General features: G+C 46.9%; 1 protein-coding gene across 1 annotated transcript in view; it reads left to right on the top strand.

The window, feature by feature from the left end:
* Epb41l4b (erythrocyte membrane protein band 4.1 like 4B) overlaps positions 1–26340 on the top strand; it is a gene marked incomplete at its 5' end in the record, with an annotated part of 149589 nt that overhangs the window by 119226 nt on the left and 4023 nt on the right. Inside the window, 6 exons of the mRNA XM_055605280.1 lie at positions 1037–1135; positions 5609–5786; positions 8725–8802; positions 15231–15347; positions 17494–17565; positions 25579–25724. Of these exons, the coding sequence (XP_055461255.1) occupies positions 1037–1135; positions 5609–5786; positions 8725–8802; positions 15231–15347; positions 17494–17565; positions 25579–25724 (690 nt within the window). The remainder of the gene's footprint in view (positions 1–1036; positions 1136–5608; positions 5787–8724; positions 8803–15230; positions 15348–17493; positions 17566–25578; positions 25725–26340) is intronic.

Here is a 26340-nt window from a genome sequence, read left to right as displayed (position 1 = left end):
ACTGAGCTGGGTCATATGAGTAGAGTGGAAGGGGAGAGGAGGCAGAAGAGAGGGAACTACCTGCAGCAGCCAGGAGACCAAAGGTACAAAGAGATCGGGTAACCAAAACGGCTGGACTATATAGGGAAGGGTAACTGGGGGAAGGGCAGCCCAGCTTTCTGGGCTGGAGAGTTCTGGGTGGGGAGCAGGGCATGCCAGCTACACCCTGTAACAGGTAGGAACTGGAGGATGCAGGGAGAACCTGGTGGCCAGGTCCACTTTGATATGTTAACTAGGCACCTCAGCTACTTGTACCAGGTTTGAAACTTAATACTTTTACTTCCATTTTTGTGTATGTGTGTGAACACCTGTGTATTGGTGCCCTGAGAGGCTAGAAGAGGGCATCCAGATCCCCTGGAGGCATTATGGGTAGTCATGAGAGATCCAGCATAGGTTCTGGGAATCAAACTCAAGCTTTTTAGAAGAGTAGCAAGCATTCTTAACCACTGAGCCGTGTTTCTTTCTATAAACATCTTCTCATATATATAGTATTAAAATATCTTAGAAATAGTCCTACTATTTAAAATATACTGTGGATATATTTACTGTTCTCTGTAGCTTCATTATATACTATAGTTACAGTCCTTGTGGGCTTTTGTACTAAGTATCATGGCTTCCAAGTTATTGGGAACTACATCTGGGTTAGACATGGGTTTTACTTCATTTCACAGCAAGACCTGGCTATGAGCCAAATCCTCATTTTGAGGTAGGGAGCCTTTGAGATAAAGGCAGTTTTATTCGGTACCTTACCCAAGTATATTTAGTTCCCCACTCGCTATATTCTTGTCTCTATAATGTCTGCTTGTTTATTTGATTTTGGATATTTCTGCATTTGTAATATAATTTCAGTTATTAAGGAAAATACTAAACCAAGAGCAGTGGGATTTCTTGACCATCAGAAGCAGTAAAGTAGGCTATATATTAACTGGGAAGCAGTCCAGAAAATGAATACAGGAACATCAACCTTGTTTTTAATTTTTTTTTTCTATGTCTCTAGAAGCCCCATTCCTATACGTGTGGAAACTGCCCAGCCAGCTGTGGAGAAACCAGAAATCAAGCCTCCCCGAGTGAGGAGGTTAACGAGACAATACAGCTTGTGAGTCATGCACTTATCTGTGCCTGTTATACTTGAACGTGCAGTTTATAAACATCTTAGCCCTGCTCCAGGGACCTTCTCAGATGGCCATCCCCCAAACTCCGCTCAATTTCCATCTGAGTGGTTGAAATGAGACCAGAGATTTCTCCATGAGAACATCACAAGCGGGTACATTCGTCCCCATTGTCTGTGGTATGGTAAACTGTTCCCAGCAGTCCATGCTTACCACCCAAGAGTCGCCGAAGATGGGGAGTCTGGCGCAGCCTCTCTGGCCTTCTCTGTTGGGTCCCAAAGGGCTGCAAATTGTCCCGTTAAGGCCTTGGTCACCTCTGAAGGCTCATTTGCTATCAGAATGGTTATGGCTGGTATCAGAATCTATGGCAAAGGAGGCTGTTGGGGCCAGGTTACCCTAAGTTACAGTCTTGTCAGCTTTCCCTGTCAAGAGAGCATGTGAGAGGAGGCAGAGAGAATGCCAGCCTGGTGAAAGTTGGTCTTTTATAGCTTCACCACAGAAAACACAGCTTATGTTTTTGCCATATTCTGTTTATCGGAAGCATATTGCTAGGCCCAGTTCACATTCTAGAGGAAGATGCCATGGGTGGATGGTTACCAAGCCAAGAACCAGCAGAGGCTACAGAGGAAGCAGCCTCCTCACTTCATGGCATGATAGCAAAGTGCTTTGCACAGACAGACAGCAGAGCCAGAGGGGAGCATGGAGCTACAGAGAACATGAGGACCCACCCAGTTTTCTTCCACCTAGTTCAACAAAAAATCTCTTGGCTACTGTTCCAGGCATTGTCAGGTACTAGCAAAGTGGCTTTACAAATTCCCATCTACCATCTCAACTTGTAGTCTCGTGATATACTGAATGGAAAGACAGAGTTGTAAATAGTTGCCCAAACAAGACAAGTGAGGCCTGTAGGAAGGGCAGATGGGTTCAGCCATGGGGTTAGAGTACTGATTGCAATGGAATTCCCATTTTTGGTCCCAGCTGTGGCTCAGACACTATGCCTGGGTGTGAAGTTTGTCAGAGAACTGCAAAGGGATCTCTGGGCCCAATGGAAACTGTGGGAAGTCTAGGATTCAGGCCTATCTGTTGCTCTGATATCCTGGGAAATGAGAACACTTTGAACAAGCCTTTATTTTTTTCCTTTTTCTCTCTGAGTGGTGTATGCGTGTGTGTGCATGTGCAGGCGCATGCATTTAGAGGATGAGCGGTGGGGGTGGAGCGGGGGTTGATACCAGGAATCTACCATATTCATTGAGACAGTCCCTCAACTTAACCCAAAGGTCACTGACACGGCTAGTCACTAACCAGCATGTTCTGGGGTCCCCAGCCAGGCTTTCAGAGGCAGGAATTACAGGCAGGCCGCCAGCCCACCAAGCATTTCTGTAGTTTCTGGGGATCCAGACTCTGGTCCTCAGCCTTGTGGTGCAAATGCTTTAACCACTGAGCCATCTCTTCTGTCCCCTTTCCTTATCTTTTCTGTTCTTTCATTCCTTTTGTTCAAGGTATCAGAGACCTCACCAATGCAAAGCAAGTGCTCTACCACTGAGCTACATCTCTAGTCCATTCTTCGTGTTTTGTTTTGAGACAAGGTTTCCCTGTGTTGCCCAGGCAGACTCTGAACTTCTGATTTTCTTGCCTCAGCTCTCACCCCCTTGCCACCAGTAGTTGCGATTTCAGGTCTGTGACAACAGGCCTGGCTTCAAGTGCTTTTCCTTCAGCTATAAAATGAGACAACACCCACCTCTAAAGGATTTGTTTGTTTGTTTGTTTGTTTGTTTGTTTAAGACAGGGTTTCTCTGTGTAGCCCTGGCTGTCCTGGAACTCACTCTGCAGAACAGGCTGTTGTCAAACTCATAGACATCTGCCTGCCTCTGCCTCCTGAGTACTGGGATTAACGGTATGAGCCATCACCACCCGGCTCTAAAGGAGTTTGTGAGGGTCTGGCCAAAGGCTGTGCTTCTGAGAAAAAGTGTAGGGATCCCGAATGCAAAGTGAAGGTTGGGGTGCAGTGCCAGAGGCAATCCCCAAACAGCCAGCCCAGATGTGCCATTAGGTCCTCACAGGAAGGTGAAGACACATGCTCAAGGGTCTTAAGAGCAGACATCTCACTAGCCCAGATGGGGACTTTGGGCATATAGCAGCCGTGTTTCCAGGAAAGCCAGAGGGGCTAGAACTCAGATAACTAACAGCTCTAATGATCTCTGGGGAACCAATTAAACCACAAAAATCTTCCCCTAGGATAAGGGTGGCAGAGTTTGCATTTTCTTTTATTTCAAAATTCAAAACATCATTATCACCCATTTGGGATACATTAAATAATGATTAACTGTAGGTGAACCAGAAGGAAAAAAAAAATCATTTAATCACCAAATTGGCTCTTGTTTTTTTTTTTTTTTTTTTAAATCATTTTCACCTTTGCACTACTGCACTCAGCAAAAGAGTTTCAAGGTAAAGTTCTCAAAAACTTGTTAAAATGTCTTGTAAGCCAGATGTGGTAGCACAGGCTGCAATCTCAGTACTTGGCAGGCAGCAGTGGGAGGATCAGCAGATTGAAGCTAGCCTGGGCTACATTCATAAAACAACAGTGCTTTATAAATTTATCATGAATTACCTCAGAACCTGAAGTAAAGCTGGAGACTTACTGAATTTTAAATGTTTCCTCACTATAAGTTCTAAGTTAAGACAAAAGATTTTTTTGAATATGGGGGGGGGTGGTGCTAGAGAGATGGCTCAGCGGTTAGAAAGCAGCTGACCCCAGTCCTCCCACCCCACCCCTGATGTTCAGGTGGATCACAGTTGTCTGTAATTCCAGATCCAGGAGATCTGATGCCCTCTTCTGGTCTCTGAGGGTACCTGCACATACATGGCGCACACACACACACACACACACACACATGACTCAGAGAGAAATAAGAAATAAAAACATATCTTTTAGAAAAAAGAATTTGGAGCTTTTCCTATTTTAGACCCTCTGGGTTGACTTCCTACTGTAAGAAAGGAGCTATGTTTCTCTCTCTCTTTTTTAATGGCTCTTTTATGTAAAAAAAAAAAATAGTGGCTGCTGTTAGGGTTAAAGTGCTTTTACATGAGGCAGCACTCACTGTGCCACTAACTTTTTAAAAAAATAAGGTAAAAACCAGGCTAGGCAGATAGCTCCGTGGCTCAGAGTACATGCTATTCTTGCAGAGGACCAGAGCTTGGGTCTGAGCATCAAAATCATGTAGCTCATAGCTGCCTGTGGCCTCAGCTGTGGGGACCTGGCTCCTCTGGCCTTCATGGGCACACACACATATCTACACATACCCACATGCATAAAAATAAATATGCAAAGGTCTTCCAAATCTTAAAAAAATAAAATAAATGGTTAGAGAGTTGGTTCCTCATGATTCCTGCTGCCTCGCAGAAGAGGGTCTACACTCAACCCTCTGCGTCTGCTTTGACCAGTGTGATGTGAGTGTCCAGCCAAGTGTCTGCTGGCAGACACACAACTAAGAAAATATAGTAAGGTGGTGCACACCTTTAATCCCGGCACTCAGGAGGCAGAGGCAGGTGGGTCTCTGAGTTCAAGGCCAGCCTCCTCTACAGAGCGAGTTCCAGGACAGCCAGGGCCGCACAGAGAAACCTGTCTCAAAAAAAAAATGCAAAGAAAGAAAGAGAAAGAGACAGAGGGAGCGAGAGAAAGGAAAGGAAAGGAAAAGATGGTATAGCAATGGAGCATTTCTTGACATGAAAGGGAAAGGCACTTTGATGTACACTATAGCAATGCTGGACTTTGAAAGTATCCCATGCTTTTGTCAGGCTTCAGGGAGAGGCAAGATCATGGAGAGGGGGACATGATCAGGCTCAGGGCTACCCAGGAGAGGCCCATTGGGGCCGCTGCTCAGTAACCAAGCAGTTTTTGTTGTAACTGATGCTAAGCTGGGAGATACGAAGCAGGGTGGCTAAAAACACTGAATGTCTGCCATGCCATGGAAGTGATCGGTCACTCGGTCATTCACTTATTTACTTAGTTTAGTTCTGGTTTGGTTTGGTTTTTCAAGACAGGCTTTCTTTGCATAGCCCTGGCTGTCCTGAAACTTACTCTGTAAACCAGGCTGGCCTTGAACTCACAGAGATCCACCTGCCTCAGCCTCTCAAGTGCTTGGATTGAAGGTGTGCACCACCATGTCCAGCTTGGAATTGTTCGTTTAAAAATGGCTGAAATGATAAATGTCATATTATGTGTATTTTACCACAATCACACACACACACACACACACACACACACACACACACACACACAAAATCCGCAGAAAATCCAGCCCAGGTTTGTCCTGGTCTTGGATCCTGCGAGCTGGACCTTGAGTGGGCATTGATTTGGAGAGCCCTGCCCGCCTACTTTGGCCTCCCCGCCCTTCCTGAATGCCTCACACCCTGTGTGTTATTGTAATGAGCAGAGCTTCATGTGCTTTTAGTAACCGCAGCGATGAAGACGACCTCCCTCCAGACCTGGCTGAGGCAGTGGGAGCCACCACAGCCACAACCACCAACACCACCATGTCTGCCACTCAAGTCTCAGTGCCACTGGCGTCCCCCAAAATCCAGAAAGTCAGCTCACCTCAGAAGTCAGAAGTCAAGAGCCCACTGTCCCCGGGGACGAAGGTATGGGAAAGAGCCTCAGGCATGACATACACTTAGTGAATGGCATTCAGCTCGAGGGTTTGAATTTTGCATGATCAGTTGCATGCATGCATTTAAAAACAGCGAAACCAGACTGATGGTTTAATTCAGTTGTTGGAGTTAAAGCCATGTACTTGATTCCCAGCACACATAGACTAGGCATGGTGGCACATACCCATATTCCCAACTCAGGGGGTAGAGGCAGGATCAGAAGTTCAAGATCACAAACCACCTAGTGAGTTCAAGGCTGGTTTGAGACCTGTCTCTAACAAAGCAAAGCCAGTTTAAACTGATGAAATTAAGGTTGGCTCCAAGGAAAAAGAGTTGATAAATAAAAATAAAAGTAGCAAAATGTATTTTCGTGCACCCTTATCCCAAGATATATGACAACCATTTATGAGAAACATTTTATGATATAAAACAAAATAATATGCACTGTGCTTTAGGGTATGTTTAAGGAATCCTTGGACATGTCACCCTGTAGCCTTGGGTGGCTTTAAAGCTGAGTTTGGAGGCATCTATCTTTAGTCTCAGCAGTCTGGCAGGCAGAGGCAGGTGGATCTCTGCGTTCAAGGACAGCCTAGTCTCCTTAGTGAGTTCCAGGACAGCCAGCCACGGCTACACAGTGAGACCCTGTCTTGAAAACGAACAACAGGGGCTGGTAAAATAGCTCAGTAACTAAAGATGCTTAACACTAAGTCTAATGACCTGAACATGGTAGAAGGAGAACCTCTACACTTGCACTGTGGCATAACACACACACCAAATAAATGTAGTTTTGAAAGATAAAAAATGTTTTAAACCATCTTAAAATATCACAAAAATAAAGAGAAGAGCAGTAGCCCCCAGCCCCATTCTATACTGGACAATTTGGTGAAATAAAAACACAGGCATGTTGTTGACTTAGATTTTTCACCAAACCTACTTTTTTTTTTTAAGGGTTCTTATGCACCTTTACCTCCCTTCCAATCCCCCCTCGCCCCCGAAACCTTAGGTAGGAGATTAATAGGGAACAGGGTTGTAGTTCTCTTTTATCGACTTCCTGCTGATCAGGGTTGATGGGTCATTAGGGGCTTAGCAGATTCAGTGGTCAGGATTCCAGAAGACCAGTCCAAAGACCAACACAGAGCAGCAACACAAAGTCAGCAAAAGCCTCAAGACCAAGTTGGATTGCCCAGGGAAGCTCTTTGAAACGTTTCTCTCTGTGAAGCCAAGTGTCAAGCACGAAGATCAGCATTGCGATGTCAATCCAAAAAATGGTGTCTCACTCTGCCTTGGCCTCTATCTATGTCCTCTCCTCAAAGTCCACCCATGGATGTCTTCTGCTGGCCAGAGTCAGGCCCATCACAGCAAAACATCAGGTACCCTCTCACAAACCAGCCTGGGCAAAAGATCACATGACAAAATTCAATCTTCAAAGAAACAGGAAATTTCCACTCAACATGTTCCTATCCCAGACCTTATAATGGATAAGATGTGTTAATAGTTTGATAATGGGAAATATCACTCTGTTGGCTTGAAATTTCAGGAAACTGCAAACGTGAATGGTAGTGACAGGGGCCTTACATGAAACGTTCCTGCTTTTCTCTGTGTGACTTTGTCAATGGCCACTCTTTGGCAGTTGGTTCAAATACAGTTGAACCTGTTCCTGTCCAAGCAATGCTGAGCCGAAGATGGCTGTGGTCCATCCAACTTCCCGAGGAAAGGTGTGTATAGGGAACAGGTGCCTTGACAGCAAGACGGGAGTCCAGCAGGTTCTAGCTCCTCTGTTCACGTGACAGTAACAGCACTTCCAAGGCCCATATTCCCCCAAGCCTTAGCTACCCCTCCTTATGAAGATGAGAAGATTACCGGCGATGCTCTGATCCGCATAGGAAACCTCCCTCATGATAGCCACTGGATCCCTGAGGCTTGTGCAATATTCAGGGTCATGATTCTTGGAAGCATCTAAACAGCAATGTTCCAGGTCTACATCCTGTGTGAATGGGGTCCATCTTTTCCAAGGTGCTTTCCTCATATGTCTAAAATAGACACAAGAATATGACTGGACCCCTCAGCATTGACTGGTACAGATGAAGGCTCTCTGGCATTCTATAAATTGAATCATGGCATCTTTTTTGACATTTTGTTTTGAGTCTGCCGGTCTGCTACTTACTATGTAGCTCAGGATGACCTTGAACTCAAGGGAAGTTATCTCCCTTAGCCTCCCAAGTACTAGGGAGCTGCCATACCAGGCTTCACTGGCTGGGATCCGGACTCTCCTTACAGTTTTCCAAGTGGAAGACAGGCTCCTTTCCTGTATCCCACAGATGGTTAAAACCATCTGTGTTAGAGAAGTGTTGCACCCTCTCAGAAGCTCCAGGGCTCCCTCTTCTGGTCATTTCTCCACGTTAGGGCTCAGATTATGTCAAACTGACATAATCAGTTGTGTTTCTCACTCCCTCAAAGGGCCTGGAATCCATCCATGCAGCCAAGACTTCAAAGCAGGACAAAACACTGTGTTGAACAGTGTTCAGATGATCCAGCAGCCCTCCCAAGGCATCCTGACTATTATTATGCTGCTGGTCAATTTAGCTTTTTCGGCTCTCCTGACTCCCATGACGGGATGGCTTCTTCATTCTGTTTATGTATTCTACAGACTCTTTAAAGCATTTCTCCCAAAACTAGTTAAAAAAAAAATACTCAAAGCACTTAAGGAAAGTGGTTTGTAGCTTTGGAAGGCCAGATCCTCCACCTTGATTTTGGGGGAAAGTTGGGGTTCAGCCTGCCTATTTTATACACTGTTGAGGGAAAGGGATGTGGTGGGGGTTGCACACTGAGCAGGTCCATGCTAGAGAAATGTAGGCTCTTCCTTTCTTGTGAGCCCTGTCATCTGCTGTGGGTATCACTAACCAGGGACATTTTCTTTCTGCCTTCGCAGAGCCCCTCTGACCATGGAGGCACATTTACCTTGGGACCAGGCGACCTGCTGATGGACTTCACAGAGGCCACTCCTCTGGTAAACTTCTTATTTTGTTAAGAGCAGAAAAGCCAGACCCTAGCCGTGCCTGGCAGTGGGAGGATGGAGAGGTGGGCACTGTTGCTGGAGGTCTTCCGCTTGTCCTGGAAGCTCTCCAGGAGAGTTAGACACCAGGGCCTCACCACCTTTTGGGGCCCTTGATGAAGGGGTGCTCCTTCTCCTCAGTGGGTGGCTGCAAGAGTTCCGCCCATGCCTGTCCACTGCTCCTCAAGTATAGAGGGTTCCTCCATGCTTGGGTCTCAGCTTCCTGGCTTCCTGGGCTGTGCCCTGCATGCCATCCACCTCTTGCTGCTGCTTCTGGCGGTCCATCTGGTCTGAAATGCTCAAGGCTCTTCTGTGGCTTTCCGGACCCCTTACGCCTCCTCCCGTCATCTTTCCTCTGCATACAGGTCTTCCCTTAGGGATAGTGGCTCTCATGGGACTTCTGCAGGTGAGACGCCCCTTTTACAGGAAAGAGCACTAAGGGAGTCAGGCGGGCAGTTCTGACTCTGGTCCCTGGCTACTCTTGTTTTCTGAGACAAGGTCTCAGGTAGCCCTGGCTGAGTTTGAACTTGCTACATAGCCAGGGATGCCCTTCCAATCTTCCTCCCTTTAACTCCTGGGTGCTGGGATACCAGGTGTGCACCACCATGTCTGATTTGTGCAGTGCTGAGAATTGAACCCAGGCTCCCTGAACGCTGTGCAAACATCTGTCAACTAAGCTGCATCCTCAGCTTTCTGCTTCCCTTTTAAGAATCCTGCCATTGGATAGCATCCTTTCTTTCCTGAAGCAGGGATATCACAAGTGCTATCAGGAGAGGAAGAGAAGAAGAGGAAGGAGGGAGGGAAACGCCCACCTATCCATCCCGTCCCCCACACATGGGGACACATTGAGATTAGAAGTCAACAGGGATACATGTAAAGTATTATCAGTTGATACAGGCAAACTTGGAAAACAACTTCCGCCTGGGCTCTGTCCAATGTCTCAGTAGAGTTGAGCATAAATCACGGTCCACTTTGGGCTGGATGTAAATCACCATTTGGGCTATGAGGTAAAACATGAATCAAGTACGAATCCAACTCCTGAAGCTTTGAACTTAGTTGTGGGCTAGCTCCTGTTACTCAAGGGCAGCTCAAGGGTGGCCAGAACATCCTCTTGATAAATGGCCAAGCACCATGCCAGAGCTGCATAGGAGATGCCCAGAGAGAGGCCAGAAGGAAGAGTCATTGGGCATCAGCTTTCAGAGGAGGAACTCTTCAGAAGGCTTTTGGGAGAGTCTGGGCAGCCATCTTTTTTTGCGTTGCAAGTTGGACCACTCCAAGAGCAGCTGAGAGCTGCCAGGGAAGATCCTGCTCTGGGTGCCATCACCATTGAGCAAATGCCATGGTAACTCACAGTCTTCTTGTTAGATGGAGTGCCGTGGCCAAAGAGCCCATCTCCCCTGCCTTTCCAGTGGAGCTACAACAACTGGTAGCCTTTCAGCATGGCCTTGCCATGTCTATGCACAGCTGCAGAAACTGAGCGCTGGACTGGGAGCTGGAACCCTGGTTGGTGTCTGACCCCTCCCCCTGTGCTCTATGAATTGGCTTGGAGAAAATGTGGTCTGTTCTTTAGAGGAACTTGCCACTTTGAAAAGAAGTGATTTCCAGGATGGGGAAGAGAACAGGGGTTGTGGAAGAAAGTCAGAAAGTAACATGTCTGGGTCAAGAGCTACCAAATACATGTCAGTTGAAGCCTCTTGTCCAGGAGAGCCCTGTGGGAATGGAATCTCTGGCAGCCATCTGAGAACATCCAGGTTAGCAGGAGGGCAGCTAAGCAAAGAGATCTGGGAACCCTTAGGGAGCAACCTGAGAACCAATGGAGGAGAGTGGAGGAGGCAGCTAAGTTCTGAGGACCATGTGAAGGGAAATAGTCTTAGCAGGAATCAGAAGACAGGGGATGCTCTCCCTCTAAGCTGACTAACGGGCAACTTCCCAGCTATCCAGCTATGCAGCGGTGGACATATATGCATTGATGTGAGCTGCTATATCCTGTTTAGGGCCTCTGGGTTTTACAGTATGAAGGGGAGTTTGTTTGATAACTAAAACAGTCTCACCAAGCGTAGTAGTACACATTCTCAGCACTTGGGAGGACTTAGGAAGAAAGATCGCCTTGAAAGAAAGGCTGGCCTGGTGTGAGAGACTGACAAGAAGAAGAAGAAGAAGAAGAAGAAGAAGAAGAAGAAGAAGAAGAAGCTTGCACTATTCTATATCAAAGCCAGCATGAATAAAGTATTATTATACTAAAGGGCCTGGTGGATCTAAGAACTATGATCAATTTTTTTAAACAATATATCATGAGTTCTTACAAGTGTAATGGGATTCCTCTACTCCTCTATATATGTTCGGGCACATAGACTTAATTACTTGTAGAATCAGATCTTGGCTTGGATATTGCAGACTGAGATTAGAAAGGAAACAGCATGTGGTAGGGAGTCCTAGAGGTGTTCCAAGTGACTGTCCCCCCTCAGGGACTGTCACCCTCCCTTCTTGGGATGTCTCTACATCTCTGGACAACCTGACATAGCTGTGAAATGGGTTTTCCGAGACTGTACTATATATGCAGCTGAGGTCCTTGGACTGCAGTGAAACAGCCACCCAGTGAGGTGACTGTGTGTCCTTAGGATGTCTTGAGGTCCAAGTATGCACACATAGGCTCTGCAAAGGACAAGTCTTGGAGCATTCTTGGCACCATAGGCTCTGACCTTTACTTGTTCCAAGTGAATCCTCTTTCCATGAGGACCAAAAAGTTCAAGGGAGGGAAGGGCAACTTGACAGTCTACGTTTCCCTTTGTCTGGTCCCCTTTCATTTCTGCTCCTATAGAGCAGCCACTGTCTCACTTTGCCATTGGGAAGCTTAGGAAAGAGTGGACTCATCTCTCAGGTTCCGCTGTATCAGTAATTGTGTCCACTTCAGTGTCCTGGGCTTGGGGTTGGGTGCTACTATGTAAGCCCAGCTCCATGCCTGGCTTGTATCTAGCTGTCAGTGGGAGTGGAGCTTTGGGACCACGGTATCCTGTTTCTCCCCTACACACTTAGAAAGCGAGGCTTAGACAGGGGTATGTGCTTGCTCCTGCTCACACAGCAGCTTGGCATCAGGCATAAGACTAAAACCCAAGCCTTACGGCAGGTGATTTATCCAGGGTGTTTCTTTCCCTCATGTTCCCTCCACCCTGCCAAGCGGTTCCTCTTTCTTGAAGCTTGCCAGATCCCCTGGCCTCAGCCTTACCTCTAGAGCCTAGGCTTGGAGGAAGCTCTGGGATGGTCCCCTGCAGATACTTTATGAGACATGAGAATGGGGAAGCTTGTGTCTGCAGTTTGAGAGACTCAGCCTGGACAAGGCATGGTTTCCCGGCTGCCACATCTATGCTCGTGGCTCCTGTCCACTCTTTCTGTATCTTCCTTTAAAAGTGGAAGTTGTACTTTACCAGACAAGAATGTTAAAATTCTCTGCTGACATTCACCATAAACAAGTGACCTACCTCCTGTAGTCACTTCCATGCTCAAAGCCTCTGTCTAGTCCCCAGTTTTCTCCTGGTTGAGACTTCCACAGTACCCCATAATCCCCAGGACAGCCTTAGAAGGGAACTGGAGAGAGAAGAATAGGACTAGATGCCATGTCATTCACTCAGAAATGTTCCAACAAGATTCCATAAGAACTAATAAGACATTATGAGTCTCCATACTGGCCCAGTCTCTGTGAAGTGGACTTCAAAGTCTTCAGGGGTAAAAAAAAAAAAAAAAAAAAAAAGTCAAAGGGGACACACAGAGCCCCCTTTTGAAGCATCATATTGGCTCAGCCAGCGGGCCTACCTCCTGCTGGTAACAGACCACAAACACCTGTCCCCTCTGTGTTCTTTACTCTTTCCCTGTGGGGCTTGTCCCTCCCTGAGCTCTATATCTTATAAGCTACTTATCTACAAGGTTACAAGGCAGAACCAGTGTGTCCTGGCACATGGCATGTTAGTGAAGTGAGTACGTACATGACTGGGAGAGACTGCTCTGGTTTGAGGAAGGCCAGGAAGGGACATGGGATTAGGCCCTAGTTAGGTGTCAGGTCAGGGTTTTTAGCTGGCTCAACAGCTTAGCATTCATTTGGAACTCCATTCTTCCAGGTGGGCTAAAATTCCATCTCAAGTCCAGGCATCCATCTATCTCCCCAAAACTTCTTTGCTTCCCTGGATTCAGGAGGGGTTAGAGATGTCTGGTCAGATCACTGTGTTATCATTCACAGATACATCTAAGACACTCTCTGCATCTTTCATGGGGCCTTTAGGTGGGTAGAAATCATTGTTTTCACTTTCTGGCCATCGTTCTGTCCTGAATTCATTCTGTCCTGTGACCTTTTTAGTTCCTGTTCCCAGCCTTGGCTTGTATGGAGAAAAAGCTAGCTCACTCTCACCCGCTTACTCAGTATTCTAAATTGTCTTCCCTTTTCTGTCTGCCTGACTTTTTCCTTCCCTCCTCAAACTAGCAATGTCCTTTTCAGAGCCTATGAAAAAGACTCCCATCTCCACTATTATTTATCAATGCCAAGAATCTTTGTTATCCCAAAGAGTCACATTTTAAAACTCAAAAAGCCAACTGTGTCTATATTAAAAAATGTAACAGTGTAACAAAAGCAGAAAAAGCCCCAAGCAAGAAGGGAAGAGCCAGGAGAAAAAAGAAATTGGTATATTCAAAGTCTCCTGTTCGACATGTTATTAACACCTTGTTTCCTGCGTCAAGGCTGTGGGTTTGCTACAAGTCCAGGAATATTCATTTGCTTATATCTATTCAAGTGACTATTTAGGAATGTCAGAAATGTTGGGACAATGATCATCATTTACCATAAAAGTCCAATGCTGGACAAAGTCTTAAGTCATTCCTAATCACCCGTCAGTCCAAATTCTGGCCATTAGGTGATACCATGTTTCTTGGTTATTTGTGATAGATTTTATTTCCTTCACTAAACATATGTTGAGTTTCCATTGCTATCAGCAGTGTGGAGGTATGTGAAGAGTGTCCCTGGAGTGGCTGGTTTTAGCTGGAGCATGGAAACCCTGGGGTCAGGATGCCAGGCAGCCTCAGACAGGCATCATCTTGTAACTTCTTAAGCACATAGGATTTCTCCTGAGGACCAAAGAGAACATGCAGAGGATTTTAAACAGGCTGGTAAACCTTAACTGCAGGTGACTAATATGGACTCACTTGGCTCCAAAGAAGGGACTTAGAAACAATCAACAAAGAGGGGGTGGAACCTGGGATTCCAACTTTACAGGAACAATTTCTGCATCTCTCGAATGGGAGTGTGAAGGAGGGCAGATGGGAGGGTATGGCTGTGAAAGCCCCCTGGCAGTTGCTCGGCTCTGTGGCTGTTAAGAGAATCAGATAGATTTGGAGAAGGAAGGGGGCCTGTAATTTCCTTGATCATGCTTTTTAGTGAAAGCCACCCAGAGGCTGTATTTTAATCCTCACTGTGGGATGCTGCCAAGTTTCCTGAGCTAAAAGATGCATGTATTTGTTCTCTGGAGTGAGTGCTCCCTCCCTGAAGCCCACACTAGCCCTTCAGCAGTCCTCTCTCCCTAACATCTTCTGTTGCCATCCTCATCCTCACTCAAAAAAGCTTTTGTACCTTTGCTAGGCATATGGCACTCCTCAGAGCTGGGGTGGTGGTAGTGTGGGGAAGCTGGCATCCCAAAAGTGTGGTGCATTCTCCACAAGGCTTGGTGTGTCCTCCAGCTACGCTGCAGAGAGCCCCCACTTCCAGCCTAAACCTGGGCTCGAGGGCGAGCAAAGTGGGATGGGCTCTGAGCCCAGATGGCAGAGCCAGAAGGAGGAAGTCCTGAACCCCATGCTTCTTTCTTGGTCTCTGATGAACACACACTCACCTGCAACCCTAGGCAGTGCCCTTCTTTGGCTGATGGTGGGAAGGCACCGGGTATAGAAGGCAACTGCTCTCAAGTGTGGGGTCAGCCCTTATATTGCTCCCATGCCTGGCATTGCTGCCTCATGGTGCTGTTCGTGACTTGGCCTGGGCAATGCTTCAAAACCCTGGTGGTGCTCTGGGGGGTGGGGGCTGCTCCCAGTCCTATGCTCCTCATACAAACAGCTTGTTTGGCTCCTCCATCCTGAGGAGGGGGTTTTGGTTTGTCCTTCTGCTCATGGACGGGAGAAGAGAGGTGAAGGCTAGAAAGAAGAGAGTCAGAGAGGAGGGGAATGGGTGGTAAGGGCAGTCCAGAGTCTAACAACACTAAGAAAGCAGCCATCGTGCTGTTGGCTTGAGAGTAGCCTGGGTTGCCGGATCTGTCTTGCACTGTGCTGTCTCTCTCTCCTTTCCCTCCCTTATCTCCTCTCTCTCCTGCCTTACCACTCTTCCTCCCTGTCTCTCCTCCTCTCCTCGTGAGCAGGCAGAGCCCGCCAGCAGCCCCCACTGTGCCCACTCTCGCTGCTCTCCTCCACTCTCTCTCCCCATGAAGGAAGAGACCACTGGAGTTTGCATGTACCCTCCAATCAAAACGAGGCTGGTAGGTACCCTGGCAGGGTGGGGGCCTGCTGGGACAGGTGAGGCAGCAGGAGCCCCAGGTGAGGCAGCAGCTGGATGGGTATGCAGAGGTGCCAGGCCCTCAAAGAGTCCTGCTATTGGGTGCTCTCACCCCTGGATGGTTGGGGGAATATGGGGTCCAGCTAGGGCTGGCCAAAGCAAGACACATAGTCTGATCCCACCCTTCCCTCCATGACTCTCAAGAAACAAGGGCCGTTTGCTTTCTGAGCACTTTGTTAAGGAAAGCGTATACTCTGGTAGTCACCGGCTATGGGCTTAAATGTCCTTTTTATAGCAAATAAAGTTTTCACCTCGTCTCCCCATTCTATCTGACATCATGACACACTGGGAGTGTCATGATAACTACCTGATAACTTAAAAGGAACCATCTTAATTGTAACCAAGCATATTTGTCGTCACTGCATGTTTTCCTTTATGTTTTCGTGTTAGTTCATAACTTCACCTGTTTAATGGCAGTAGCCACGCTGTCACTGTTTGCCTCCTTCTGTGTAGTACTGTGATGTTCCTGTCTTGTTCTCATTGCCACATCCTATGTGGTCATTTATACTCCATCAAGGTGTAATGTGGGCCTCAGCCCCTTCTGCTAGGAAGCAAGCCGTTTGTAACTTGTCACCGTTTCTGGGAACATGGAGCATTTTTGTGTCTGGGATTTTATTTACTTAGGCTAGACCCTGTTGAGTGATGTAGGATGCCTTTGGGTTTTGCCTTCCTCCGCAATGGCTCTAGAGTTGGAATGTGCCACCAGAACGCAGGGTGTTCTGCTGTACCAGCAAGCATTAGGGTATCATGGGACTACTGTAGCTTGCTTACACACAGCAGCGGAAGGCCGTTCTTTGAGGCGGCCAACTTTCACATTCCATTAGTAGCCATAAGGAAGCACATTCCCGTCTACTCCATTTGGCCTGAGAACTTATCTGCAGATTTCTCCTCACTATGGCATTTGTCTCAGAGTGCCAGGTTAACCTCTTAGACTGGACAAAGAGAATGGGAGAATATACTGGATGCTTTGGCCCAGGAGCCTTTGGGAGCTTGGGCTCATTCTGGTACGTTTGGAATATTTATTTGAACAGATTTGGCTGAAAGGAAAGCTGGAGTGGGCTGAACATCATAGCATATATATTGCAAGGATATTTTTGTCCCAAATACACCTGCTCTGCCTATTCAGAAAACTGTTCCTGATTTGGGATGGGGTGGTCTGCTTTGTCCCTGCTCCTCTCTCCCCATTAGAACAAGGTGAAAATGCCAAGGGAGCGTCCGAGAGTCCACAGACAAGATCCCATAGGACACAAACAGCTGTCCCTAGGTAGGGATGGCCACTGGGCATTTGCAACAGCCCTTGCTTGCACAGGTGTTCAGGCAGTTTCTGGGCCTGAGGACTACAGACAAAGCAAGTGTCACAGTCACCAGGCCTCTCACCATGCTGGTATATACTAGCTCAGATAAATAAGCCCTCTCATTTCCCAAGGCCTCCAAGAAGCCAGAGAGAAAATGAGGAAAGAAAGAAACAGAAGCCACGACTGAGTGCCTGCTGACTGGGGGCATCGTCCTCACTGAAATGAGTCACATTTCTGTGTTGCCACATTGGGTACTCCCAAGTACCGTATCTTCTGATCCCAAAGACCACACCGGTGAGGTGTTCCATGCTTCCACGGGCTCTCCTCAGGAGTTCTGCTTAAATTGTGCAGGGGTTGAACAATGCAAGTCATTTGACAGCAGCTGAGGTATATTGTGTCTCCAGCAGACATTCAGGCACCTCTTGCTATATCCCACAGCTGTGAAGAAACTCTCAGAGGCCACCCCAGGTACATTGTTATCTACCTTGAATGTAGCCTTTTCTAAGGCAGTCTTGGGACACAGGCCAGAAAGACCCTATAAACAGAGTTCCAGGGGAGGCAAACATGCCTTATGACCCAGGCCCAGACAGGCCTGCCTCCTCCACTACGGTGGGATACAGGCTCCTAAACTTCCCAGGATTCTTCCTCTTGACTCTAAAGGTGTACAAGCAAAGACTTCAAAATGTTTTCTACCTGGTGATAACTCCTTGTCTTCCTATTTTCTTTCTTTCTTTCTTTCTTTCTTTCTTTCTTTCTTTCTTTCTTTTTTTTAAGATAAAAACGTTCCCAGCAGAACCAGTGATGAACCCATTTCCTGATCCCTTTACCACAGGGCCACAGTTCACTGTAAGTAGAGCCGTACTGTAAGCCTTGGCTTCTCATGGGGGAAGGCTGCAAGGGCGAGGGGCACTGGCAGTGTGGTCTGTCTTTATTGAGAGAAGACTCACAGAAAAGTAACCATATTAAAGGACTACTTGGCAGCATTTACTGTAGTTATGGAACAGTGACCTCCTTCCAATGGTACCACAACTTTTTTCAATCTTTTCTTTCCACTATGTTCCCAGTTTATTCAGTACTCACAAAATGCAAAGATTATGTAAGACTTAGTCCCGCCTTTTTTAGCTTGGGTATATATGTGTGTGTGGAAGCCATAGGTTGATGTTGAGGGTCTCTATTGAGACCTCTCTATCTTATTTGCTGAGGCAAAGACTTGCCAAACCCAGAACCCACCAGTTCTATTAATCTAGCTGGCCAACTTGACCCAGGGATCCCTGGTAGAATTACAGGCAGGCCATCATTCCAGTCCAGCTTTTTGTGGGTGCTGGGGAATCTGAGCTCCGGTTCCCCACGTTTACACACCCTCTGAACCATCTCCCCCCCCCCCCAGATCATTTAGGCTTCTTAAAAATTAAATTTTAGTTTTAAAAGGTTTTATACAAGTGTTTATTGTAGACTGAGTGCATTCTCCATTGCCACGCCCCTCCCCCGTTACTCCCACTAATCCTCTGTGTCCCATTAGTTTCATGTCTACTTTTAGGGTCTTCTTGTGTGGTCCAGGCTAGCCGTGAGTTTACATGTCTTGTGTCTCAGCGTTGTCTGCACCGGGATTGCAGGCATGTACCCTCACATCTGGCTTACTTACATTATGTTTATTTCACCCACTCTGCACTTAGCCTTTTCTCCCTGGCCCCAGCCTCTACCAGTCACCAGTCTGAACTGTTGGACTCATGGATTCTGGATATTTTCCATAAGTGGATCTTATTTTATGAGACCTTCAGTGTTGACATTTTCCTTTCTTTCTTCCTTTTCAAAAAATATATTTTTTTTTCAAGACAGGATTTCTCTGTGTATCCCCAACTGTCCTGGAACTTGCTCTGTAGATCAGGCTAGCCAAGTGCTGGGTTTAAAGGCATGCACCACTACTGTCCAGCAATTTTATTTTATTTTATTTTATTTATTTTTGCTTAGCATCATGGTCAGGTCCATCCAGTTTGGAGCCTGAGTCTACACTCCTTTCTGTTTATGGTAGAATAGTATTCTGCAGTATGGTTCCCTGAACGTTGCTTGTCCTTTGACTTCTTCATGGGGATCTGGGTGCTGTCCACTTTTGGACACAGGGCTATTGTGTGTGCTCTGTACTTGTTTTCAATTGTTCTGGGTTGAATCTGCATCTTGATAATGGTGTGTGGTCTTAGGTAAGTCACCTTACCACACAGACCATCTGCTTTCACTTGTGAGTATGTGCACACACACATGCAGATGTTTGTGTGAGCGAGTGTGAGATGCACTGTGTGTGTGAGAGCGCGCGCGCGTGTGTGTGTGTGTGTGTGTGTGAGAGAGAGAGAGAGAGGGAGGGAGAAAGAGACAGGCAGGCGGAGGAAAAATGCTTTAGATACCATTTCTTTGGTGCCATCCACCTTGTGCTTGACACAGCCCTAGAGCTCCCTGACTTAGCTAGGCTGGGTGGGCACTGAGCTCCAGGGGTCCTCCCCTTTCCATGTCCCCAGTGCTGGGATCACAAGCATGCACAACGGCACATGCTTATTTAACATAGGTTCTGGAGATAGAACTTGGGTCCTCATGTGTAGCAAGCGCTTTACCTACTAAGCCACCTCCCTAGGAATAGCTTCTCTGAAACACTTACCGAAGGGACTGGGATCCAAAAGCACTGTCATAATACAGTTATTTCTGAAGTGCCTGTGATGAGTGCTGACACTCCAGGCTGCGGAGACAGCGGTACAGAGACCAGGATCACGTCCAAGTCCTGGTCGTGGAGTCCTTGTACCACCGAGCTCTCCGTCTCCAACATTTTTAAAGATTTATTTCTTCTATTTTATGTGTATGAGTGTTTTACATGCATGTATAGATGTGTACCCCATGTGTGCCTGGTACCCACAGAGGTAAGAAGAAGGCACTGGGTGCCCTGAAACTGGAGTTACAGATGGTTGTGGACCACCATGTGTGTGCTGGGGACCAAACCCAGGTGCTCTGTAAGAACAGGAAGTATTCTTAAATGCTGAGCCCTTTCTCCAGGCCCTTTTCTAAACATTTTAAATGTCATATTTCCTTCCTCTCTAGAATGACGGCAATGGTTATTTCCAAACTTCTTTTTAGCTACCCAACTATTCTTCCCTGGAAGTTTCTTCAGAATCCCACTTTATAGTGAGCAGAAGTGGGGCACCACAGTTCTTCCCTACCTTCTCTCCCTCCTCAGCCTGCCTAATTGTGCTCCCTGAGCTCATATAATCCATGAGAGTCTCTTTCAAGGGCTTCTGTCTTCTCTGGAGGATATCCAAGGGTCCTGAGCTACAGCCCTGAGTAGTGATTTAGGTGATGGTTACTGCCTAAGGAAGCTCCAGCCTATGGCGTGGAAGGAGGGAACATTAGCTCCTTTAGGTTTTAACAGATGAACAGAGGTGAGAAGGTTGTTGGCCACCTACATGCCGAGGCAAAGCTAGGTGCACAGAACATGTTTTTCCTAGGGTCAAGAGCTCATTTCTAGGCCACTTTAATGAGAGGACAGAGCTACCGGGGCCATGCCAAGATGTTCGGTACCATTGCCCTGATGCTAATACAGCTAGCCCACCCTGTAGTTCTGCTGGACACAGCTCCCCAGCTCGAAGTTCTGTTCCACTTCTTTCATTTGGCCATGGTGGGACACTCTGGCCTCCTGCCAGCCTTGGCAGCGATGAGACACCCAGGGAAGCCCTTCCTGAAAGCTGAGGGCACAGATGGAGCTGGAAGCCAACGTCAGCAATCACACTAGGACTTTTAAGAACTGGGCAAGAGTGGCTCAAAGGCAGCCAGAGCAGACAGAGGGGACAGCATGAGTCCCGGGGAGGGACAGGCCACCACACATTCAAGGGGCTGAAAAGAAGGTCAGGGAACTGGAATATAGAAAGCAGGAGCCTGGGATGTGAGAAGAGGAAGAGATGGTGTAGAAGCAAAGCGATGCCTGGTCCTTTCTCAGCAGTGATGGGAAGCCTTCAGAAGATGTTAAAACAGGGCAGCGGCAGGGCAGGTGTTTTTAGAAAGCATCTTTGTGATCACAGTGGGAGAACATTTAGGTCCAGACAGATCAGGTTTAGAACAGGTTTAGTCTAGAAATAAATCTAGGACAGTAGCTTAATAGAGAGGGTGCAGAGAGCTTGTCCTTGAGTGATTTTTTTGATGATAGAGGTGGGGAGAAGTATACAGTTGAGGGAGATATTTAGGAGGCTGGTAAGATACTGATGAGGGAGAGGGACAGCCAGTTGCCAGATTTCTGCTTTCCAGTACTTATACAGTGAGTCCATTCACTGACATTTCCATCACTGTGGGAACGGTCCTGAGAAAAACAACTTGAAAAAGGGAAAGACTCACTGTGGCTCACTACTTTAGAGGTCTCAACAGGTGGCCAGTTAGCTAGATCCATTGTCTTTAGGCCTGATATAAAGCAGAGACAGCATGGTGGAAGGGCATGGAAGAGCAAAGGTGCTCTCATGGCAGCAAGGAAGCAGGAAGTGGCCAACGAAGGGCCTGGGGACAAAATAGATCAGCACCCCCAGTGATCCACTTTCTTCTCCTCAAACAGTACCACCTGCAGTTATCCACTTCCTCCAGGGAGCCCCTACTTCCCAACAGCCCACTCGTTAGTTCCTTGTCCCAGGCTCTAGTCATTTCTCTCTCAATATGGGGACTAAGCCTTAAACAAAGGAGCCCTTTTGGTGGCCCCTTCATATCTATGCCATATGAGTAAGTGCCTGAAAGCAGGCTGGACTGTGAGACAGGGCAAACCTGTGTGGTGATTCACCTTTGGAAGACTTGGCTGGAAACAAGGAATGGGCTGTTAGGGAGTAACTCAGGGCTGGGGAATAGATGAGAGGGAAGACAGCAGTATTAAGAGTTGGTTGGAAACAGAAGCCAAAGCTGTGGCCTCAGGCTTTTTAGTTTTCTCACTCCTGCATGAGGTCACTTCTTCTACCAGGGATAAGCACTTAAACACTCTTCAGGCCTCCAGACCCGTCCTGGCTGCAGCCATGGGTCTTCAACAGCTCTAAAGGATTCTGCACAGAGTTGAACTGGGAATGGATCCGGTCCCTGTTGGACCCTGAGTGTTCTGAACTGATTCTCACAGAGAACGTTGACACAAATCAACCAAGCGACCTCTGCCAAGTCATGATGTTAGATTTCCATACTCATAGCCTAAAAGTCACTCTATCTAGACCCACATTTCTCTGAGCTGGATCACAGAGAGAGCGCCTGTCTGCGGCTGGCCCAAGTTTCTCTTCCTAACCTAATGTGTTCTGTTGCCTCCTTTGCATGCCAGAAGAGAGCGTCAGATCCCAGTATAGATGGTTCGGAGACACTCTGTGGTTTCTGGGACTTGAACTCAGGAACTCTGGAAGAGCAGACAGTGCTCTTAACCGCTGAGCCATCTCTTCAGCCCCCATTTAGCAGATATTTTAAAAGATAAGTGTTAGGACTTAATAAGAAAATTTGTTAGGACTTAATAAGAAACTGGCTCCTTCAAGATCATTGTTAAGTGTGTCTGGTTCCCCTGCCATCTCTACGTGGGACACACACCCATAAGGGGTGCCACGAGTGCTGACATAGTTGGGACCTTGGCACTTAAACGCACCTGAATATTTGCACCACTGGTGTACATGTCCCTCAGAAGCAGCCTCAGAAGCCCACCTGTCACCCGCTCACTGAAGCGATGCAACCTCCGATTAGCCAGCTGCCACAGCACTCAGGCCAGGCTTTTAAACAACACATGGAATTGCTTTCCTGAGCATGCAACCCATCTATCACAGGCAGACTGAAGCTCAGCTCTGTGTCGCCCAGGCGAATAGGCCAGCTGCCTGCCAGTAGAGCATCACCGGACACAGAGGCAGAAGGGAAAAAGCGGGCCACATCCTGGTCCCTAAAGTGCTCAATGGGAGGAAACAAAAGAACCTATGTCCTATTCCACTGGACAGGGCAGAGAGCATGGTCACTCTAACTTTCGAAAAACAGATGAGAGCTCATCCTGCTGTGTGCCTGTAGAGTTGTGGACCAGAGTGACCCAACAAACAGTACCAATGAACATCGCACGCATGTCTCTGTACCAGGCCTCACATGCTAGGCAAGCATGTATGCTCTTGAACATGTGACGTACTGGCATGCAGAGCTGCTTCTCCAAAGTGGCATCCGGCAGAGACCCAACAGCAACCATTCGGTGTTTCTTCATTTCAAATAGGTTAGTCTCCCTCTGAGGGGATAGATGTAAGGCACAAAAAGAGTGTTGTGCTTCCCCACCGCAGGCTTTTAAAGGCAGCTCGGCTTCTGTACCATCCCCAAGAAGGGAATTATGCAGTCAAAGATCAAAGCCTCTTTAGAAAGCTGGGTGGTAAAATTTTCCAAATTCAGGGTCAAGAACCAGCATTTAAAAAAATCAAGTATACACACACACACACACACACACACGTATATACACAGATATAGAAATATATGCATGTATGCATATATGTGTATGTGTGAGTGTGTGTATTATCAAAAAGATTTTAAAAAGAAAATAGAAAAAAAGAGGGGACGGAGGAGCTAGCTCTGTGCTTAAGAACACTGGCCATTCTTTCTTTCCTAGAACTTAACACCGGGGCTCACAACCATCTGTAACTACAGTCCCAGAAGATCCACCACTAACCTCCCGGGTACCAGGTGGTCACGCAGTGCACACGGCCACATGCAAGCAAAACATGCATGTATATAAAATAAAATAATCAAAAACCTTTAAGCATACAAAACCAAAACTACACATGAAAAACGGTTGGCAAATATATTAATGACAGCAGTAAGAGATTATAAAATGTCTTCATTTCTATTCTTTTGCTGTTTACTTTGATTTTGGTTTTATTGAGACTCTCACTGTGTTGTCCAAACCCTCCAGCACTCTCAGCTTCCCAACAGCTGCTTCTGTTCTTACACATTCTGTGTAAAGGTAATAAGCGTATTTTCCTTTGTAAATGGCAAGAGATTTTTCTCTCTGAACTAGTTCTAAAAATGCTGTGTATTTGAAGCATCTGGAAATCTTGTGAGAGCCTACCATGCTGGGCTTTCTGGCACCAAGGCCTGGAATAGAGCCTGCGCATTTTAAACAAAGTTTCAAAGCAATGACAATGTTGCCGATCTGGGGACCATATTCTGGATCCACTGTGGTGCTTTATTGATGAAGAATATTATTAATGCATTCTGCAAACTCTGCTTCTGAATACAGCTTGTGTGTGTGTGTATCTGTGTGTCTGTGTGTGTATTATGTATCTATGTGGATGTGTGTACTTGTGTGCAAATATGCCTGTATGTGTGCGCATGTAGATGTGTAAATGCCAGAGATCAGCATCAGGTGTTTTCCTCAATCACTTTCTACCTTTTTTCCCCTGAACATTTATTTTTATTTATTATGTGTACAATGTTCTGTCTGCACGTACACCTGCAACCAGAAGAAGGCGCCAGATCTCATTACAGATGGTTGTAAGCCACCATGTTGTTGCTGGGAATTGAACTCATGATCTCTGGAAGAGCAGCCAGTGCTCTGAACCACTGCGCCACCACTCCAGCTCCCTCTACTGTATTGATTGATTGATTGATTGATTGATTGATTGATTGATTGATTGAGAAAGCAGCTCTCCCTGAACCTGGAACAAGTCCTAAGGGGGCCATCTTGTCTCTGCCTTCCCAGTGGTGGGATCACAGAGGTGTCTGACTTTTCATGTGGGGGCTAGGGACCTGAACTCAATGCCACATGCTTGTGCAGGAAGCACTTTACTGACAGACCCGCCTCCCCAGGCCCTGAATACTGTTCAAATTACTTCTTGGAGCCTCGAGATGGCTCAGTAGGTAAAGGCTTTTGTTGCCAAGCTGATGACCTAAGTATGTTTGATTTCTGGGACCGACATGGTAGAAGAGAACTGACTCCCACAAGTTGTAGTCTGGCCTCCACATGTTACATGCCACACACACACACACACACACACACACACACTAACAATTACTTATTGGAAGGCTTAAACCAGTGGTTCCCAACCTTCCTAATGCTGTGACCCTTTTAATACAGTTCCTCTTGTGGTGGTGACCCCAATAAATTTTTTATGGATACTTCATAATTGTAATTTTCTACTATTATGAATAATAATGTAAATACCATTATTTTCTGATGATCTTAGAAGACCTTAATGGGTCGTGACCCACAGGTTGAGAACCACTAACTTGAATTCCCTAAGACTCACTTTTCTTTTCCATAAAAGCAGTTCTACGGTGTACGTTTTTCGTCTTTTAATGCTGTGAAGTCAGAATGTTTGTCTATGTATTTATTTTCATGTTCGGGCGATTGTGTGTGAGTTCTTATGCACCGTGTGCATGCAGTACCTCCTGCTGTCAGAAAAGGGCATCGGATCCCCTGGAACCTGAGTCGCTGGTGGTTGTGAGTCATTATGTGGGTACTGGGTACTGAAGCCGGGTTCTCTGCAAGAGCAGTAAGTGCTCCTAACCACTGAACCATCACTCCAGTCCCCAAATCAGAATGTTTGCTACAAGACACAACACAACAGTGTATGAGTGCCACGTTTCGCTTTTCCTGCGGCACGCACGAAAACGGCAGAGCTCCCGAAGGATGGTCTCTAAGATGTGGTGACAGATGATCTCTGGCTTAAAAGGTTGTCAAGAGGTAATGTATGGAAAGTGCTTAGCCTGGTGTCTGGCTCAGAGCAGGATCATTTAAAATGACTTGAAAATGTGTGATGGCTTTAGCTATTACTAAAACACAAGCACTACAGTGAGGCCCAGAGAGCTGACAGTATGACGACGGGCCTGGAGATTGAGCTCTCTTTTCTGTTTTCTCTCCAGGCAGACTTTAGAGAGAACAAATTACAGTGCTGTCCTGGCCAGTCTTCTCCTCTGATTCCAACAGTGACGCTGCGGCCACTGACTGAGACCGTGTCCACAGTACAGACCATCTACACCTCCCGGAAGCCCGTCTCTCTGGCAGCCAGGTGAGCCAGATAAATAAGAACCTCCGGTAGCCTGGCCTCAGGGAGCCGGACCTGGACTCCAGCTCTCCTTGTCTGTGACTCCGTAGACACTCATTCATTCTTTATCCTAGTGTGTGTGAGTGTGAGCGTGTGCACGTGTACATGAGAGTGTGTATATGGAGGCCAGAGGCAGACATCAGGTGGCATCATCATCAACTGTTTTTTTTTTTTTTTTTTTTTTTTTTGAGCCAAAATCTCTCGTTGAAATGAGAGTTCATGAATTTAGTTAGGCAAGCAGGCCAGTGAGCTGTGGGGATCTCCTTGTTTCTATTTCCCCAGCTCTGGAATTACAGAAACATCACCTTTGCTTGGCTGCTGGGGACCTGAACTCCAGTCCTCGTTCTTTTATGGCAAGCATTTCACTGACTGAGCTGAGCCACCTTCCCAGTCCCTCCTTTTCATTTTCCCCTTCACTTATCCTGTAAGGTCTCCGGGAGGTGCAAGGGCTGCACAGTGAGCCAAACAGATAAAGCCCTGCCCTTCCGGAGTTTGCGCTTTTGTGCATGGGGGTTGGAGAAGCAAACAAACAAGTGTGTGTGTGTGTGTGTGTGTGTGTGTGTGTGTGTGTGTGTGTGTG

Source organism: Psammomys obesus, unplaced genomic scaffold (genome assembly GCF_907164565.1).
Source record: "Psammomys obesus unplaced genomic scaffold, mPsaObe1.curated_primary_1811, whole genome shotgun sequence".
NCBI classification, from domain to species: Eukaryota; Metazoa; Chordata; class Mammalia; order Rodentia; family Muridae; genus Psammomys; species Psammomys obesus.
Note: the sequence above shows the minus strand (reverse complement) of the source record. Positions and strands in the feature narration are given on the sequence as shown.